This window comes from Pavona decussata, unplaced genomic scaffold (assembly GCF_977016875.1).
Source record: "Pavona decussata unplaced genomic scaffold, jaPavDecu1.1 SCAFFOLD_602, whole genome shotgun sequence".
NCBI lineage: Eukaryota > Metazoa > Cnidaria > Anthozoa > Scleractinia > Agariciidae > Pavona > Pavona decussata.
The window spans coordinates 97,501-116,473 of NW_028145860.1; the positions used below are offsets into that span (position 1 = coordinate 97,501).

An 18,973-nucleotide genomic window follows, 5' to 3' on the forward strand; every position below is an offset into this window, starting at 1 on the left:
CCGTCCCGATTTTGCAATTTTGAAATAAACCTCCTGTGAATGAATCGGGTAAAAAGCAAGCCGACTCAGTCTTCTCTTCTATCGAGACAGTTGACAAGGTTTTTGAGGTGCTAGCAGTGTTAGACAACACAGCAGAAATTTGTTGTTGTTTCTTACCGGATAAAGTTGAGTAGTTGTTCATCGAGTTGACGTTCTTATATCCAGTTATTTGAATGATTTCGTTTGGAGGTACATCATTATCCACCAGCTTCTGAACCAAATGCTTTCTAGTGCTGTGATTCACGAGTTTTTTGTCCGTTTTCAGTCCTGAGTCTTTTATCATGTTCTTGAGCATGCTTCTTAGAGAATTGACTCCACTGAAGCGGGGAGCATGCATTTAAACCACCTTTGACCTGGTTTCGGGCTTTCAATATTAACAGCAATATAGAAAGGAGATTCATCGGTCATCATGTCTGCAGGGCGGTGAATTTTGAAAGGCCAAGTTTATTTTGTTGTTTTTACAAACATAATGCTGACTTACTTACAAAGTACTTACTTAGTTACATAAAGCTTTAATACCTACATATAACTTGCTTAGTTAAATACTACTTACTTACATAATATTAACTTACAAGATAATGCTTACAAAACAGGAGCCGATGAGTAGGAGCCTGTTACAAAATAATGAAAAAGAATTCTAATACAGCTGATTACTACCTTACTATATATTAACGAAGAGTAAATACTCTAAAAACGACAAAAAATAAATAAATAAATAACAAACAAAACAAAAAAAGCCAAAAAACAAGGGAATTAGTCAGAATCATGAAAATTATTTTTACAGCTTGACTTGCACCTTAGCTTTGCTAGTTTCAATTTGTATTTTATTTTTAAGGATAGACAAAAAAGTATCGAAAAAATAATCTTCTTCATTTTTAGACGCGGTATATATATAGTATTTAGCAATTATCAAGCAGAGGTTTAAACCAAGACACTGACGCACGGTGTCTGTGATGCCATAAAGTGTTTGTGCTTTAGAGAGCGAGATCTCAATGTTGTTCTTTTTTCGCGCCACCAAACTGAAAAATGTGTCCAAAACAGCTGAGCATTGGGGCAAGTCACAAATAGGTGTGTGATTGTTTGCTTTTCAGCGCATAAATGACAGCGGTCATTTTCTTTAATTCCGAATTGATATAATGTAGCGTTGGTGGGTAAGATGTGGTGTAAGATCTTGAACTGAAACATTGAGAGTTGTATGTCTTTCGTAGCACTGAAAGGCATCTTGTAAATTTGATAAATTTGCTGTTCATTTAAATTAGCATTTCTGAGTCTTTTTTCGGCGGTGGCCGGAACAAATTTCCTTTCAACGAAAAAGTTGGTACCAAGTTTAGAAGAAAGCTTCTCAAGGGGAATTCTATCTATACTTATGGATTTATTCGAAGGCGGTTGTAATTTACCTTTCATTATTTTTATACAGTTAGGAGGAATTGCTTTGCATAAACCGTAGTAGGTAAGAAAATTAGTTTTAAGACCAAAATAAGAGCAGAAGTCTTGGTGAGATAAAAAGGTATTGCCGTTGAAGAGATCTCCAATTTTTTCAACACCCGCTACATGCCATGCTTTGTAAAGGCCATGCTTTGTAAAGGCCAAGTATTAATAGGACAGCGATCTGGGTTGTTCTTGTTTTCGTACATTTGAGGTTTTTTATCCCTCAAATTTCGAGGGTTTCCACCAGTGCGCGTTTTCGTTTGTCTTTCCTGACTGAACTCGACAAAGTGGTTTCCCTCTGAATCAGTATTCAGCTGCAAATCACCCCAACAAAGATCTCTCTGTTCTTTACCAGGCCTCATCCCGAAGTAAATACAGTTGTTCAACCATAGAGCGTTAAGCAGAGCTCTAGGAGAGTCAATTCCTACGACTCCGCAGCTGTAAAACGTTGCGATATTTTCATCTGAGAGCGGATCCGCTGCATTGGGTCGGTTTCCTTTGCCGATAGATTTTAACTGCTTTTGTTTCTTCTTTAAAATATCTTGTACTTCGTGGAATTCCGCAGGCGTAATATTCTCTATTTCTCTTTCCTCGTCGCAAGTTTCTAGAAATTCTCTGAAAATCTTTAGATCATAGAGCGTTTTCTTCTTAGTATTCTCGTTCTCTTGTTGTTTGGAAAATGCATTTACATCGTCGTCGCTTACCACAACAAATTATTTTGTTCTGAACAGCAAACTAAGTTCATTCAACAAAAAAGGGGGGAGTTGTGACATCATTGCCGATATGTCACTCGCGAGAGTCACATACGGAAAATACGTCACTCGGGTCCCGGATGTAGTGGTTTATGGATTCTACGAGTGTTTTAGTTTTCAGCAAAACACTCCTGTCCATATAATAATAAGTAATAATAAAAGGCACACTTGGAGTACATTAAAGAACAATTGTCTATTTCTGTGTCAGAGATTACAGAGTGAAAAGATAAGCTTCTTAGCTTCGTAGACCGAGAAATCAGATCTGCACTGCCACTGAAAAGTAAACAAATGGATTAAAATTAAGCTTAATTGCATATGGTAGCAATATCGAGTTTAAAAGTGGGAATCATCTCTAAACATAACTTACCTAGTAGTATCTCCTTTCTTAGACATTGTGAATTCTGCGTTAAAAAAGGAAAACAAGAAATGACACAAGCTTATGACAGCTTAGTGTGCTATGTTTACATGGTCGTCACATCGTGCCAGTTAATTTGCAGCGATAAATGAACAAAAACACATCTGCTCCACTACTTTAACTCAAAAGAGGAAGGTTCGGTTTGTTTGACCTAACACTGTAACATAGGAAAGAAAAAATGGCCAGAAACAGCAAAAAATACTTACGTAGTCGCCACTATATGAAACACACTGACTACTCCCCGTAGCAATAAGACTACGAACAACGCGGGAAACTCCCGTGCTAATGATCATGCGCAGTCTGACTCGATCCAGGCGCTGACTCATTTCCAACCGTAGCCGTAGTCCGTAGTCGTCCTATCTTAAAGTCCTTATTGTGTTTAACTGAACATCCTTTCTATTACCTCGGTTATCTGTAAATAACTTTGTTTCCATCCTGTGGTTTGTATTTCATGGTAGATTTCAAAAACTTTTTATTGTGCCAAAAGTTCAGTCAACAGTTGTTTTCCAGATAGGATATGGGTCATGTGGACAGTAAATTTATCTGCCATATTTTATCTTTATATGTAAACAAGAACCATTACGGTGCGAATCGGTTAACAGTGAAAACGTTGCTTTGTCGGTTTTGCATACAGATTGTATAGTAGATGCCAAACAGACACCAGATGAAAACACAAGAAAAGCAAAGAGCTAGTTAACCACAAAACAACATTAGGTATAGCCGCTAATCAGGTAACGCTGGAAACGGCTGATGAACTGCTTCAAGGGACAAACTGTCATGGGGATTTTGCTTCGTCCTGATCAAAACCGCAAAATTGTAACACAAAGCATCTTCGTGAAAACAAAAAATTGCTATTAGAGCAACAAGTAAAACATACTAAGTGATATATTGAGGATATAACCAACCATAATTAATTTTTTATTGATATTATTTTTCAAACACAGAAGGAAAAAATAGGGGAAAAAAATCAGTCTCATTTTTAACTCTCCACTCAATTTCCATCCTGTCTATCCAAATCCAAGGCTAATTAGTTATAGCTTACTCGTTAAAAGTTTAAGAAAAAAAATGGTTTTTAAAAGACATGTTTCGTCGGCCCTTCTATCATCTTCATGTTTAAATCGTAAAGTACAAACTTGGATTTGTAATAAGTTCATAGAAATGCTAACGGAAAAACTGTTGCTGAATTATTATAGAATACATGACCACGTGTGACTATAGAGCGACATTAAAATTTACATTGTACAATTGTTGGTTTAGAGTCGGTTGTTCCATTGGATATAAATGGCCTCTTTTATCGTCGGCTGAAAATTGGTGGAATCATGATCTAGAATATTAAAAAATAAGGCGAACATAAACTGTACAATCTTGACGCATGCAAACCTTTGCCTGCGCGCGAATTCACAAGGCCCAAGTGTGATGTTCAAGCTCGTGTTTAAGGTGGTATGCCGTTTCTTCAAAAGTCACAAAAGCGGATGATTATTACGATTGTTTGATGCGTGGAAAAAGGTAGGCCATCGTGGTAGTTTAAGAAAACGCAAACAATTAAATTTGACTAGCTTAAAGTCAAGCAAAATAACATTCTTTATAAAGAACGACAAAACTAGAACGAGCTATAATACACGCGTTACCGACTCAAGAAATAATCGCCTGAAAGGATGTGCAGTTTCTTTTATGTCAGTTTTTTTTTACTGCACTGGAAATTTAAGCCTCTGATTGATACAAATTTTAATGTAAACTTCAAAGTCGTTCATTTTTTTTTTTTTTGAAAAGTTCCAGAACCTGTTGCCTTTTTCCCGTTGAATGTCACCTATGGAACCAGGGAAATCCAAGACCGAGTACCCCAAGGCAACTCCATTGGAGTTCAGCTGGCTGCAGGACCCGACGGACGAGTGAACGGCTCTTATGAATTTTTTGGTAACGCAAATAGCTACATCCAATTCAACAACAGCGACGGAGGAGTTTTGGACGTGCGTTACTCAATCACGATGCTATGCTGGGTGTACTATGATGGCCAGAACGGGCCATTTTTCTCTTACAGCCCATGGCCAAGCAGTTCTCAACATCCGTTGCTTTTTGGTGTATGGAAGGCGAAACTTTATGTTTTATTTGTGGCCCGCAATGATACTTATTTTTCAGTCCTTAATACCGGTGCTCTAGCCGGTGGGTGGAAGTTTGTTGGTGCCTCCTACAATAGAACCTCTGGGGAAGCCAAACTGTGGATCGATGGAGTCGCAGTTCGAACAGAAAATGCCACAGCCGAAAAAGATCTGGAAACAAAGTATAACGTCGTAATGGGAGCTGCGCCACTTTACCGTATTTTCTTCAAAGGCAGGATAACCCAAATGAGACTTTACAACATCTCTCTGGCACAGGAACAAGTACGCGAAATAATGGGTAAGAATCCTTTACAAATTCTTGTGTTGGAAATAATCGGAAACACTTCATTTTATAACATATTAGATCCAATAAAAGACGTCTTCTTTGGTTATTAAAGGGAAAGGAAAAACATCCAACGCTTTCGTTCATAACAAATTTCATAACCCACTGACCGAGGTACAAGAGTGAAGTGACAATGGCGGTTGCTGTTGTAAAATTTCCCTGGGTTTTTCCCTTTGCGCAAAAATTTTCCTCTTCTAGAGGTACCGATGGCTTCCGCTTCCGGCGCGTGGCGGTTTCAACTAAAGGTTTTGTTTTCACAATGCATTCAGTGCGTCATACAGGCACTGAAAGGGTTAATAAAATAATCAACCCACAGGCTCTTCTTAGATATAGAATGGTTAGTCAATGGGGTGCGTAGCCGGCCCCCCGCTGATTACCTATCATCTCATACAAAACTCGCGCTCGTGGAATAATTGTTAATTATCTGGTGTAATTAATTAAGCATTTTGATGCATTTTGTTGGCAATTCTATAATGTTTCACAAATAGTGAAAAACTCCTTTTTTCAAGAAATTTCTTGACCTAATATACTACTATATCTATGGCCTGTTATTTACTAAAAAAATTTCGAAAATGTAAAGGTGTTATTGGAAGTCAGATTTTTTTTAACACACATGGGGTATGTGATATCCTTAAGACTGTCAGGAATACAAGGGTGAAGTGGACTGATCCTTATAGCGGGCATCAGGTGTGGTACCAATAGTCGACTGCCACAAAGATACACTTAAGTCATTGGCTTCAACACCCAAATGATGTGTGGAGGAGAACAGTTTCATCTGCATGAGAATGAGGAGTCTTCACTCTCTAGAAAAAAAAAAAGTTTGTAAATTCATACCCAGCTACTGGAATTTTCTTTTATAAAGCCTCTTAAGCCTCATCGGGCTTTTTTCCCCTTTTTTTCCCGTCTTCCAAGTGTAAAAGCTATAACAATGAGACTTGGAGGATAGATGGTAGGACCAAAGATGTTTCCTTTAAAGTCCACATAGAGAAGTGATGACGTCATATTACGTAATAACATCATGATTATCAAATGGCGGCCATCTTGGATTTCTTGATTTCTCCAATTGCAAACCTTCAGAAAAACTCTGAAATTGATCGAAAAGCGATCAGAAACAATAAAGAAACAATTATATGGGCTTAAAAATAACAGTTAAAAAAAGAAAAGTGATTTTTTTTTTCATTTTAAAGGCCCATGTTCACCTGAGATGCATTGCGCGCCGAGCTGAATTTCGCACAGTCGAAAATTCAGAAAATTACCAGCCAACACCAAATAGCGAAAGCAATCCACATTCATCGAGCTCATTTCCTGGAATATCACTATTTTTTTGTGTCATAAAGCTTTGTATAATATCCTCTCTCTTCATTTCTGTGGGTACTTTCAAGAACAATCTTCGTGAGGAAAGGAAAATCGTTGGTCACTTCGATCTAAGTACATGTAACATCTCGCGTTGACAATGCAGTTGTACAGTTGTTATTCCGAAGGAATATATTCTTCTCAGAGACTCTTCGCAAAGCGCTTTTATTCTGAAACGAAGAAGCGGGAGGATTTGCTTTTTCCATGTATACATCTGTTGTATCGATGTTCCTGATTTCTACAGATGTCTGACCTTAACACATAAGTTTTATTAGCTCCATTCGATTTTATTACTCCGATTCATGTAAACAGCGTTGCAAAGAGATATTATAAACAGTCTGGTTTTTTAGATGGTGTTGCTTCGTTTTTTCCTATTGGCACAGGCAAATAAATTAAAATACTCATTTGCTTAGTAAACTGCAGATTTATTGATGGCATCATTGCTATATATCATCAAAGGTAGAAATAATTTCATGATAGTACGATAGACCGGATCGGCGTGATAGCGTAATTTTGAAAGCGATATTTACTGAGCTAACATTGATTCCAGCAATGTTAATTTGATTTCTGGTTTCCGTGACCGACGATTTTGCGCGCTTTTTCTCGAAAAAGTTTGAAGTTTTGTTTGCTCACTTGCTGATCTATTCACACCTTTTTGGTTGACATTCCTACTTTTTTAATAGTCCAAACATATTGTTTTGGTGTGGATTTGTTTTAGAATTTCAAGCTTTAAAAAGAAAGAGGAGGACAAGAAGACAATAAAATATACGTTCCGTTCTAAAATATAGAGTGTAAGTAGGGTAATTAACCTTTTTCGAAAATGTGTGTTAACAGCCTTCATCGCTATTGTTCGTAGTTGTGTAGCTTCGTAGTTTTCACGGAATTCGGATAACACAGAGAGGATGAAGGGATAAGAGAGTTAATCCCCAATATGAGCCTTTTCCTACTCGCTTTCAGTAGCTATCTATTTTCTCAAAGGTTATGTTACCAAGCGTGTTACAATCTACGTGAAAACGTCCTGATGGAGGAAAAGTTTTAAATCGTGTTGGGAGTGCTGAAAAATTCGAAACGGGAATAACCGGTTTTTTTTATTTCCAATTGTAAACGATCGGCACCAAAGAAAATGAAATTGTTTGATGATTCAAACATGGGATTAAAGCCTGAGAAAGAACGTTTAGTTTAGAAGGACAGCTTAACACGCGAAGAAAACTTTTGTGAACGGGGGAATTCACATGTCCGTGTGTAAAGTTGGAAGGGTTCTTAAACGTGGAAATAATAATAATAATAATAATAATAATAATAATAATAATAATAATAATAAAAACAACAATAATAATAATAATAATAATAGTAATAATAATAATATTAATAATAATAGTAATAATAATAATAACAAACGAATATTTATACAGGATAACCCATTAGTACATCAGAACTGTATTTTAGGGTTCCTCTTAAAAATAACTATAAAGAACAAATGTAAATGAGCAAAGTAAAGGTAAAAATATTGATAGTCAAAGGTAACAAACAAATGTAGTCACCCAGCTTTTACATTCACCGAGAAGGAATTGTGTGGATGCTTTTGCCAATTTTCACGAACTTCTAAGGATCTGAAGCAACATGAATCCGAAATGGTGGAGCCCAGATGGTTGTCATCTTGTGGTCCTGACGCTATATCTAGTCGTGTGACCCCAAAAAACTTTTTTTGGACTTCAGTGAAACCTTCCTGGATATACTATAATTTACCCTGCAATTTTCATTCTCACATTTTTTTTAGCAAGTTATAGCGTGTTACTCCACCCACAGAATTAAAACAAAAACCAAAAAGGCCTGGCTGGAGTTAGAGGAGGTAGGATTAAGGATATGTAACAGAGATGATGCTGGAAACTGCAAACCCACGCAAGAGTGCCCAACACTGAGAATAAGTTTAACCGAGAAATGCCGAGGTCAGATTTCATATGGGCCCTTGGAGTTTTGTAGCCCCCCGACTTCAACAAAGTACTTTGTGACAATGCATGTTTGCTTGCTATCAGGTGATACTGACGACTGTGCTGTTCAACCGTGCCAAAATGGAGGAAATTGTACAGACGCTGTATTTGATTATGTTTGCAACTGTGCCGCTGGCTACAGTGGAAAGAATTGCAGTTTTGGTAAGGATGATGTTCATATCTAAGAAAATTATTTTGTAAAGCGCCATTTGAATTTATTTTTTTGGGAATTTTTAAAGTTATCTAAGAAGAAATTGCTCTTGATCATTTTTTTACAATTTTCAAACTCTAGTAAAATTCTCAAGAATCAAAAGAATTATTATTGTACCAAGACAATTGCCATCTTGTTATTATGACGTTAAATGGCGTCAGATAACCTGAGCAAAATATTTTGTGGACTTCAATGAAACATTTCTGGAAGTGCCATAATTTAACGTGCAATTTTCTTTACCAAAACTTTTATTTCTACTAAGTTAAGGATAAGTGAAGAGATTTGACCCTGTAAACAAAAAACAAAAACAAAGAGGGCGGGCTGGGGATAGAAGAGGTTGTATTAACGGTATATGGGAGGTGGGGGTGGGTGGATGCTTGAAACACCGGGGGAAAGTAGCCAACTCCGCGATAAGTTCAAACGAGAAAAACGGAGGTCATACTTACGTTTGCGCCTTTACTTTAACTAAGTCCTTAATGACAAAACATGTCTGCTTGCTGTCAGATATTGACGAATGTGCCGTTCGACCATGTCAAAATGGAGGAAATTGCACAGACGCTGTAAATGATTATGATTGCAACTGTGCTGCTGGCTACAGTGGAAGGAATTGTACCATTGGTAAGAATGATGTTCTCTCTAAGAAAATTATTTTGTAAAGCTCCGCTTGAATTTGTTTCTTTGCGATTGTTCACCAAGAACGAATAAAATCGATACATGCTTCTCCTGCTGATGGCGTCTTCTCTTTAAAGATGCTGATTTCTCAATTACCAGCTGCAAAAAATAAAAGAATTTTCATAACTTCCTTGTATAAGAAACTGCAACATTGTTCGCTTACGGTTTCTCAAATTTTCAAAAGAAAGTAAACTTTAATCATTCAAATGTAAGCTCAATTATCAAGGAGAAAAACGAAACTCTGGTTACCAAGAAAAGTCTTGGAAAGTAACCGAAATCTAGACCGCGGTGTGGTTGGTGAGGAAAGATGGTCAGGGGAGAGGAGCGGATTTTGCCAACGCGAACCTCACACATTTAAACCTGTTTTACCATCACCGATAAAATTTATTAAAATCTGATGGTAGCAAGTCAATCAGTTTTTGTATATGTATGTTAAGGCTGGAAGGATATAATTACTTCAGATAACAGAGTCGTTTTATGACAATGCATTTTTCCTTGTTGTCAGATATTGATGACTGTGATGATCAGCCGTGCCAGAATGGAGGAAACTGCACTGACGCTGTAAATGATTATACTTGCAACTGTGTTGCTGGTTATAGCGGAAAGAATTGTAGCGTCGGTAAGTATAAATTTTACTTCTTGAATTATTTTGTGTGATTGATGCATTACTTATTCTACAACTTTTGTACACAAAACTGTAAAATGCCGGTTTACGGAAGCACAACTCTTGAGGAAGTGTTTTTTATCTTTTTGATTCATGGCTTATTTCAAACATCAGAGTAAAAAGCATAAAGAAACAATATATATGGAAAGCTAAAAGAAAGAGCGAAAACGGACAACTTCCTGACGTAAAAAAAGGTGAAAAAATTAATAAAACGTTTCGGTCAAAGACCTTTTACAGTTACTACAGCTTTTGGATAAAAACGCACCTTAACTGTGATTAGGGTGCTAGTGATACGTCATTACAAGTGACTACCATCAAAAGGTACAAGATAACAAAAAAAGAACAAAAATTGGTGCTAATTAGTAGACGGCAGAAAAGCAAAATTAACGCGAAAGGATGACATTGATGAGAACAGTCAGCAAAAGATGAAAGATAAAAACTAAAAGGTAAGAATCCGAACTGGTTAAAACGAGCACGATTACTGAAGAGGCAATGCGGCAGGCATCAGACACAAATGTCTGGAGAAAGGCAATCAATCCTAACGTAAAAATATTGAGCAAAAAAAAAAATCTTAAAACGAGGCCTTTGGAGCCCGAAAGGGCCAATAAACAACAAAATCCCTGGAGGGGCCTTAAACAATTCTAATGATAATAAGTTCCCCGGGCAGGGCCTTTGAGTCCACCTAACACCTAGATGGCTGAGAAAATCCAAGGAAAGGGCCTTTGAACGATTAATCATGCAGGAACGTAACCTAATTATAACAGATTCTGTTTTTTGAATGAAATTCCCTCCTTGCCGTGGGGTGCCAAAGAGAAGAGCTGAGCACTACAATAAGCCTCTTTTGTAATTAAAATCCTATCGATGTCTTCAGAGTTGTTGGGGGCCTGCACCTGATTGATGCATTGAAATGAAAAATCACCTAGAGTGTGTGGGATTTTGTTGAAATGCACTGCTACTTCACAAGTTGTTTTGTTTGTAAGCATAGCAGACTTGTGATTGCGAAACATCATTCTAAAATCAGCGACGGTATATATATTTATGACTATACGTATACTTCTTTGTTGTCAGATATTGACGATTGTGCCGTTCAACCGTACCAGAATGGAGGAGACTGCACAGTTTTTGTTTATGAAGCTGTAATTAAAAATGCTAGTTTACGGAAGTACAAATCTTGAGGAAGTGTATTTTTATCCTTTTGATTTATAGCTTATTTCAAACATTAGTGTAAAAATATAAAGAAATATATATCTAGCTGTGTAGTAGGAAAGACTAACTGACCACTTGCATTCATGTCGCGGCTTTCGAGTTATATGATTTTGTTTTACCATGATAGTAGTAAAGTCGTTTTATGACTGTGCGTACTTCTTTGCTGTCAGATATTGACGACTGTGCTGATCAACCGTGCCTGAATGAAGGAAACTGCACTGACGCTGTTAATGATTATACTTGCAACTGTGTTGCTGGTTATATTGGAAAGAATTGTAGCGTCGGTGAGTATAAATTTTACTTTTTTAATTATTTTATAAGAGGAAAGGAATAAATAAATAAATACCAGTTGAAAACTCATGAATAGTTAGACTGAAAGATGTTTAACTTGACTTTGTTTTTGAACGTGGAAACAACACAACACAAATCTCAACTTATGTGGGAAATAGGAGCAAAATTTGCCAGTAGAAGTTCTTGTAAAATGTTTGTTTTTACAGAGTTTTGTGATCCCTAATGGTAATACTCCAGTTTTTTACAATGCATGTTCTTTTCTTCAGATATTGACGACTGTGCCGTTAAACCGTGCCAAAATGGAGGAAATTGCACAGACGCTGTAAACGATTTTACTTGCAACTGTACTGCTGGTTATAGCGGAAAGATTTGTAGTATTGGTAGGGATGTTGTCCATGCCTACGAAAATGGTTTCTTAAAGTTCTGTTATATCACGGAGTAGGTGGTGAACAAAGAGGGGATGGGGGAGGGGTGTGTATTCTGCCAGCGTGGACTTTGTACGTTTATAACTGTTTTACTACGCTCAAGGTAGCAGACTCGTTTTATGACAATGCATCCTTTATTTATTTTTATTTATTTATTTTCTAATATAGAGAAAGAAGAGACACCTAGCGAAGAAAGTGACAAGAACAAAGGTACTTTCCAAAAATCTGCCTTATTTACTAGTTTCCGGCAGTAGGCAATAAATCAATAGCCCTCGTTATTTAAACATATTTACCAGTATTTTGATTTTTAAAACCAGGTAGGTTTCATGTGTCCCTTTTAAGTAACATGAAAATTTGTGGACCCTTCCCTTAAAAGATGCCCCTCTGGCTTTTTCTGTCCGACTAAAATAAATAAAGGTCTACTAAGTGCCTCACCGGAGCCTAAATGTTAACCACCCCCCCCCCCCCCCTTCCCCCTTCCCCACCCTCGTATCCCTCACCCACTAACCTTTAGTTTTACAAATAATTGCTGTTGTTAGTGAAGATAACATAAATATTTTGGTTTTCTTTCAGTTAAGGATACTATCGTTGGCCTATTGGCGGCTGGCATTGTCTTGATTGCTTTGACTATCATTCTAGTGGTCGTCCTCTTGGTATTCGTCTGTCGCAAATAGGTAAGCAAAATAAGAAGAATATTATAATTCTACTTTACGATAACGGGGGTGGGGGTGGCTTAAATCCATAAAATGGCCTGCATTTGAAGGATTCGCTCGGAAAGGGTGTCTTGTACCTAGCAGTAAGTGCAAGGTTAGCGCAATTTCAATTTTTGCCTATTTCGCGATACAAAAACGCGCTGTTAACCGAAAGGAGGAGAAATTAATTCCAAATATTACAAATGTAAGTTTAAATTTGACAATAAAAATCTACGATAAAATATTGTAACACTTAGCACGACGTTTCCACGTTTCCAGAACGTCATTATCAAGTGAAAGTAAAATAAGAAATCGAGTATATATAGTGAAGAGATGAGTGAATTGAAAGTTAAACAAAGAGTTTGGCTCTAATGGAGTCGCTCTGGGTATTTAAATTGGGTCTTATTCTTCTTATGTACAACATTTCATAAACAAGACAATCCCATTTCGTGCTACACTAATTGCCGTAGAAATTCCAGGCAGAAAAATGAACGCGACGTTTAGTATCAATAGGCTAACGGAATTAACAATGTTTGGAATATTGGTAAAACGTGTGTATTTTATTCATAAGAAAGAGGCGTGTGTATTTGATTGTTTTATTTATTTATTTAGTTATTTTACTTGCTCTACGATGTCAATAAACTTAGCTGGGACTTTTGCAATGTTTTAAACAAAACAAATATAACGCAATTCTGAAATTTCACCCCCCGAAATCTCACCCCCCGACCTTTTCCACAATCACTATGTTGAACATCAAACGAAGGAAGTAAGTCGATACGTTTAGTCATATATCCGAAGATCAGTAAGTCTATTTGGACGCAAATGCAAGTGCAAAGGATGCCAAGCGCGCATGCGCATTTTGTCAAGATGACAGAGACGTCAATCTTCACTTATCGCCCGTGTATTAATACAACCGTTTGAAAAATTTAAACGTAGAGAGGATTAATATGTCATTATATATAATTTCACTCTTTCCTTTACCCCTCAATGAATTTCCACCACCTAAAACTATCGGGAATCTGATTAAGGCAACATTGGGTTAGGTAATCTTGTCTATGTTTCATTCCGCGCACATCAGAGATGGGTGCTGGAATTTTGCCTCAAAGTTAAATAGTTTTCTACGATCGAAACTAGATTGATTTAATCATAGGTTGTTCTTTTATTTTCCTTTTTTTTTTTCGCAGGTGCGCCTAAAGAAACATCACAAGCTGGATATTTGATCTCCATTATTTTAGAGATATCCAGATGTACAGCTCGAGTGAGACGCATGCTTCTTATAATAGTCAGATCTCACAGTGTCCTTTAGCCGTAATCCTCACATAAGCACGAAAAATAGTGATGAAAAATATTTTTCACTAATACACAATACTCAGTTGCGGAGTTGCGGCTTTTCTGGATATAATATTTTCTGAACCATAGTAGTAGCAATTAAGTAAGGCAACATAGTTTTCGTAAGGATAAATGAAGTTTATCCTTGAATCAAATCATGTCTTTTATAATTAGCCAGTTAGATGCAGTCTATCTTACTCTGTATAATACCTGAAAGAAACACCATTTCTAAATGGGTGTGCCTTCTAATACAGCAGTAGACAAAGCGGGCGAAGCAAATCTTAGCATGAGGTTAATGGAAACAGAAAATTGAGAATGACCGTGCTTTTTTAGAGAAAGTTAAGCAACAATAATTTTAAAAGGCCTTAAAATACAAAGCATTGTTTGGCGTTTTTTTGTTTTTTTTCTTTTTTTTTTTTCTGATTGAACCTCACTGAAAAACGCATGACTGACAGAAAGGGAACCAATAATCCTTCCGTGTACGGGTTTTGTGCTCTCACTACTGAGCCAGCGTGAGACTGGTGACGAGGTAGATAATTTTCTAGTATTTCACTGCCAGGCTTAAAATTTACGAATAAGTTAGGTCAGTAAGGTTTTGTTAACACAAATACAAGCAAGAATTAGCCATAAAAACCGACGTTTGTCCGTTTTGATAGCAACATTATCGAGTTGAAATGTAAGTTAAATTTCTTCCGAGCCTAATGTACAGTTCAACTTGATAATGGTGTAATGAAGACTCTGAATTTTTTTTTTATCGTTGATTTTTACTTCTATTTAAAATTTGCTTCTTTTTGTATTTCACACCACACAGAATGGTTTTGCATTTGGTGATCTCAGAAGGACACTGGGTATGAATCAAGTAAGCAACCGTAAGCCCCGATATAAAAGTTCATTTTCTCCCCACAGTTCATCATATATATTTTTTTGTCCTGGTTGGAAGAATTTTTTTTTTGATCAACATATTTTATTTGTGGTGGTGACCATTTCTGTTATTTTCATAACGTAAATGTTTTATCAATCAGTAACAATGTGAGAAAAATTATACTCTGGTCAGTAATTATAGTGGGGTTTTGACATTTAAAAATGGCATCCGGCCGCAATATGAAAAGGCCAATTCAATTTAGCACAATATAAAGTCGCTTTATTCGGCATATAACTAATTTTCTGCACCTTAGCGGTGAAGCTGTTCTGCGTCTTCCCTTAAGGAGATATTATTTTATCGTCCTATCAAAGGTTTAGATAACTGTTGCTTCTTTTTTGGGGTTAAAAGGGAGGGGGGAGGGGGAACTTCCCAAAAATTTGGGTTTGGTAGGTGTGGCTCGCTTTTTGAAACTCTTGCCCTATTTCAGATCAAGAATGTGATATTCCCACCATATTTCGATACCCTCCTTCAGACCATACAAATGATCCAAATAATCATGTTACCCGCTAAAAATATACAAGAAGCTAAATTGGTGGAAAGACCGTGATGAAAGCTGACAGCATCGGAGTAGGAGTTTTGTAGGCCTTTCCACCCCAATTTGCTCGTGAAAATTCTAGACCATCCTTACCATATTTCAGACCAACGTTTTCAAAAACTATACCCTATTTGAGACCAAAAAGGCTTAAAACAATGCCCTTTGGCGTCCCACATACCTATATAGGAGAGTATCCCTCCAGCCTGGAAGGGGGCTTTGTTCTCGTCGGCCTAAGACACCCAACAGATAAACACCATCTAAGGGACATTCCTCATTCCCCGTCCTCGTGGTCCAGTCGGGTTTGCATTATTTTTGAGCGCGCGCATCTCCTTACATTTGCTGGGAACAGCTTCACTCAGAGTTATTGTACCATCATTTTTTTGTACCGTTGCTTCCAATAAACTGCCACTTTGCGTGGCCAATATATGCCAAATGGTGTCAGGAATATTCATTCCCAGCAAATGGTGAGCACAATCAAGGCAACGTACAAAAATGATCAGCGTCCAGAGCGATGGTGCATACACACTTTTTTCATTGGTCTTCATGAGTACTAGCCTAACTCGCAGGCGCTCTTTTGCTGGTCGAGCAATCTTTGGAAGGACGATTACGTGACTAGCCAAAAGACCGTCTGCGAGGAAGATTATATCAGTACATACACATCAAAACATACGAAAACTTCAAGTAAAGACTTGTTTTGAAGAAAAAAAGTTAAAGAAATTTGGCTAAAAGATTTGTCTACTACCTACTTGTAGTACAAGAAACAAATCGCTTAGCAAAACGTTTCAGATACAGTGGCGCGATCTGACGTAGGCCTGGATTTTTACCAATGTACACGAAATACCGCCGACAATCCCGACCGAGACTTTGTCCCCGTATGCAGGAAAATAGCGTGCGTTTTAAGCTTGTTTTGTGATCGTCCGCCGTTAAATTAAGTACTTTGTCTTCTAATACAGCTGCATTTTTGCATGTATTATGAGTATGCTGGAAAAGTAGATCTTAGTAGGGGCAAGAGAGTATAAAGGTATCCTCCCTTGGTAGGGGCTATTTGAATCCAAATAGAAAATTTTAGGGTAACCATGCATTTTTCAGAGATAATTAAGCAGAAAACCTGTATGGTATTTTTCCCCAAATTAAAGCCTAAATATCTCTGAAAAATTAGTGGTTACCCCTAATGTATTTTTAGATTCCAACAACCCTTGCTAATATCTACTTTTCCTGCATCATGAGTCATAAACTGCGCAATTAAATATCGGTTTGTTTTGCACAATCCGGATAGGCGCAAAACTTTCGTGCAGTGGCAGAAGGAGGCACTATTCTTAAATTCCAGCATTCAGGATTTCCTTTTACCGAGATGGCCACGATGGTGTTGGAATGTGCGTCTTTGTAGCGTTTAGGGTTAAAATGCGTGCCTGAGAAAAACGGATAAAGCGTGTGCGTCAGCCTCCTTACATGCTGCACAATAACCACCTATCCTGAGTTACTAATGCATTAATAACCGAAATTTTAAGAATACTCGAAGGCAATCTTCAACCTTCGCGGAGGAATCTCGAGCAGCATTAGGTTCTTGGACGTTTTGGTAAGAAGTATCGGAGATTCTTTCGAGTTGTGTTGTATTCGCCTACAGGACGATTCTCCGCGCTGGAATATGCAACTTAGCCGAATAAGAATATGCAGCGATTTCATGCACCAGAACATCTAAACAGTTATTTCTTTATGACAAAAGAGCAAAGAAAATCTACTAAAAACTCTTCGGATAATGCTTGAAGTGGGTACCAATATACCATGTTATTGTAACACTGCCCAAATATGATCATGGAGCGTTGAATACCCGTCGCCTGTGGTCAACAGATGTCCTGTGATATACGTAATTTCGTGTGTCGGGGAGAAAAATGGCAAAATAAAGATCGTTCAAAATAAAGATCGTTCCCAGCTGTTCTGTAATAAAACTGTGCTTTTGCGATGTATAATAACACTGTTATCGTGCTCAATCTCCCCTGATTTGAGGTCATATTCCGCGCGATTTCGCAGAGTAATTGTTACAGTTATTTTTTAAAGTTAAAAACCGGTTTTTTTATACATGCGTTAACAATTAGCAGGTACAAGCTTCAGAGATGATTATTATCACAACGTTTCCTTGTTTCCCCTTCTCCTTTTTGTGTTTGGTTGTGGCTTTTTTTAGTTGTTTTCTTATCTAATCGTCATCTGCAAATAGAACAACAAATTCCTTTCTTGTCTTTGGTTTTCAAATAGTTTTCTAATTTTTCCTTTTTTTCCCAATCGTCCCAAATTGTCGACTAAACGGCATTACTTTTGGGTTACTTTGCAGCATTGATAATCGCCAAATTATGTTTTATTCACTTGTCACCTTCACGTACATGGCTTGCTACGCCAAGCAAGTTTCCTGGCTTCAAAATGCTAGCTTCTGAGTATTTTGCGGTTTATCGATATATCCTACCGATGCTTTCCGATTGAAACTAACAGCCAAACGCTGGAGAGCCACAACTTTGAAACTAAGACCGCCGAAGACGACCTGACGATGCAGCGAGAAAGTTAAGACTTCGGTATTCATAACAGTGATATGGCAAGTTTGGAGATGGAATTTCAGAGAAACTGTAATTCTACCACAGGTAATTTAATACTAAAAATTTCCCTTTCTTTAAATGACAGTTACTTGTCAAGTGCAAGAGTCCATATTTTTAATCGGTTATTTCGCCATGAAATAATTTTGCATATTTTCAGACCATATATTTTCACAATCACCACACAAAGTTAATTCCAGCATACTGATGAAGATCGAATATTTTCTAACAAAACGTCTAGTTACTTCAAATGTACGTTTTAACATTTTTTTGGCCATTGCCAAACCGTTTAGTGTTAGAGTTTTATTATGAATATTCCTGGCTACAATTTTAATCGATCAGTGTAAAATGCAGACTGCAGACTGCAGACTGCAGACTGCAGACTGCAGACTGCAGACTGGGGGTAAAATGCAGACTCGGGGTAAAATGCAGACTAAATTATAAAGACTATCTTTATCTAAATTATAAAGACTATCAGTTGTGTAAAACACTCGAAGTGATTTTGGTCTGTATAGAAACCTGATAAGTAAGTGTAGAATTCCAAAAAGATATATGTAGCGTTGTCAGCGAAAAAAGAATTTGAGGCTTGCGAAAAGAACTTAGGATTTCATTGCGTGACTTTTGGGGACGGCGCCCTACTTCTTCCAATACTTTCAAAAATTATTTCTCCAAGAATTCGCTTCGAAATAAAGAGAAAAAACGCTCAACAAGATATTTAAATGTTTTAGTTTTGAAAAAAAAAAAAAAAAAAAAAACATTTGACGATGTGCTTTCGAAATATATCGGTAAATTCTAAAGTGCGCGGATGGATGTACCGTCCGCCGTGAATTAATTAATTACGTTAATTGTAAACAAACCGAGTACAGAAAACTCAAAAATTCGTATCTCGGTAAATATATGTCCTATCGAGCTCATTTTTGTCTCTATAGAAAGCTGAGTAAATGTAAAATTCAAATATGAAAAGATTTCTGTTGCGCAGATAACGAGAAAGGAATTTAGCGCTTGCGAAAAAATCGTAGAAAATGAAAACAGT

At 37.2% G+C, this 18,973-nt stretch overlaps 1 protein-coding gene across 6 annotated transcripts in view; it reads left to right on the plus strand.

The window, feature by feature from the left end:
* The window catches only part of LOC146449185 (uncharacterized), a 36,799-nt gene extending 20,872 nt beyond the window's left edge, over positions 1-15,927 (plus strand). For 3 of the 6 annotated variants that reach the window (XM_085101302.1, XM_085101301.1, XM_085101303.1), the window contains exons 3-11: positions 4,405-5,028; positions 8,460-8,576; positions 9,130-9,243; positions 9,803-9,916; positions 11,338-11,451; positions 11,725-11,838; positions 12,052-12,093; positions 12,457-12,557; positions 13,760-15,926. In XM_085101302.1, the coding sequence (XP_084957428.1) occupies positions 4,405-5,028; positions 8,460-8,576; positions 9,130-9,243; positions 9,803-9,916; positions 11,338-11,451; positions 11,725-11,838; positions 12,052-12,093; positions 12,457-12,557 (1,340 nt within the window). In that variant the 3' untranslated portion in view covers positions 13,760-15,926. Of the gene's footprint in view, positions 1-4,404; positions 5,029-8,459; positions 8,577-9,129; positions 9,244-9,802; positions 9,917-11,337; positions 11,452-11,724; positions 11,839-12,051; positions 12,094-12,456; positions 12,558-13,759 lie in introns of all 6 variants that reach the window. The other 3 variants (XM_085101305.1, XM_085101306.1, XM_085101304.1) reach the window with 3 other exon arrangements.
* The last annotated feature ends 3,046 nt before the right edge of the window (positions 15,928-18,973 follow it).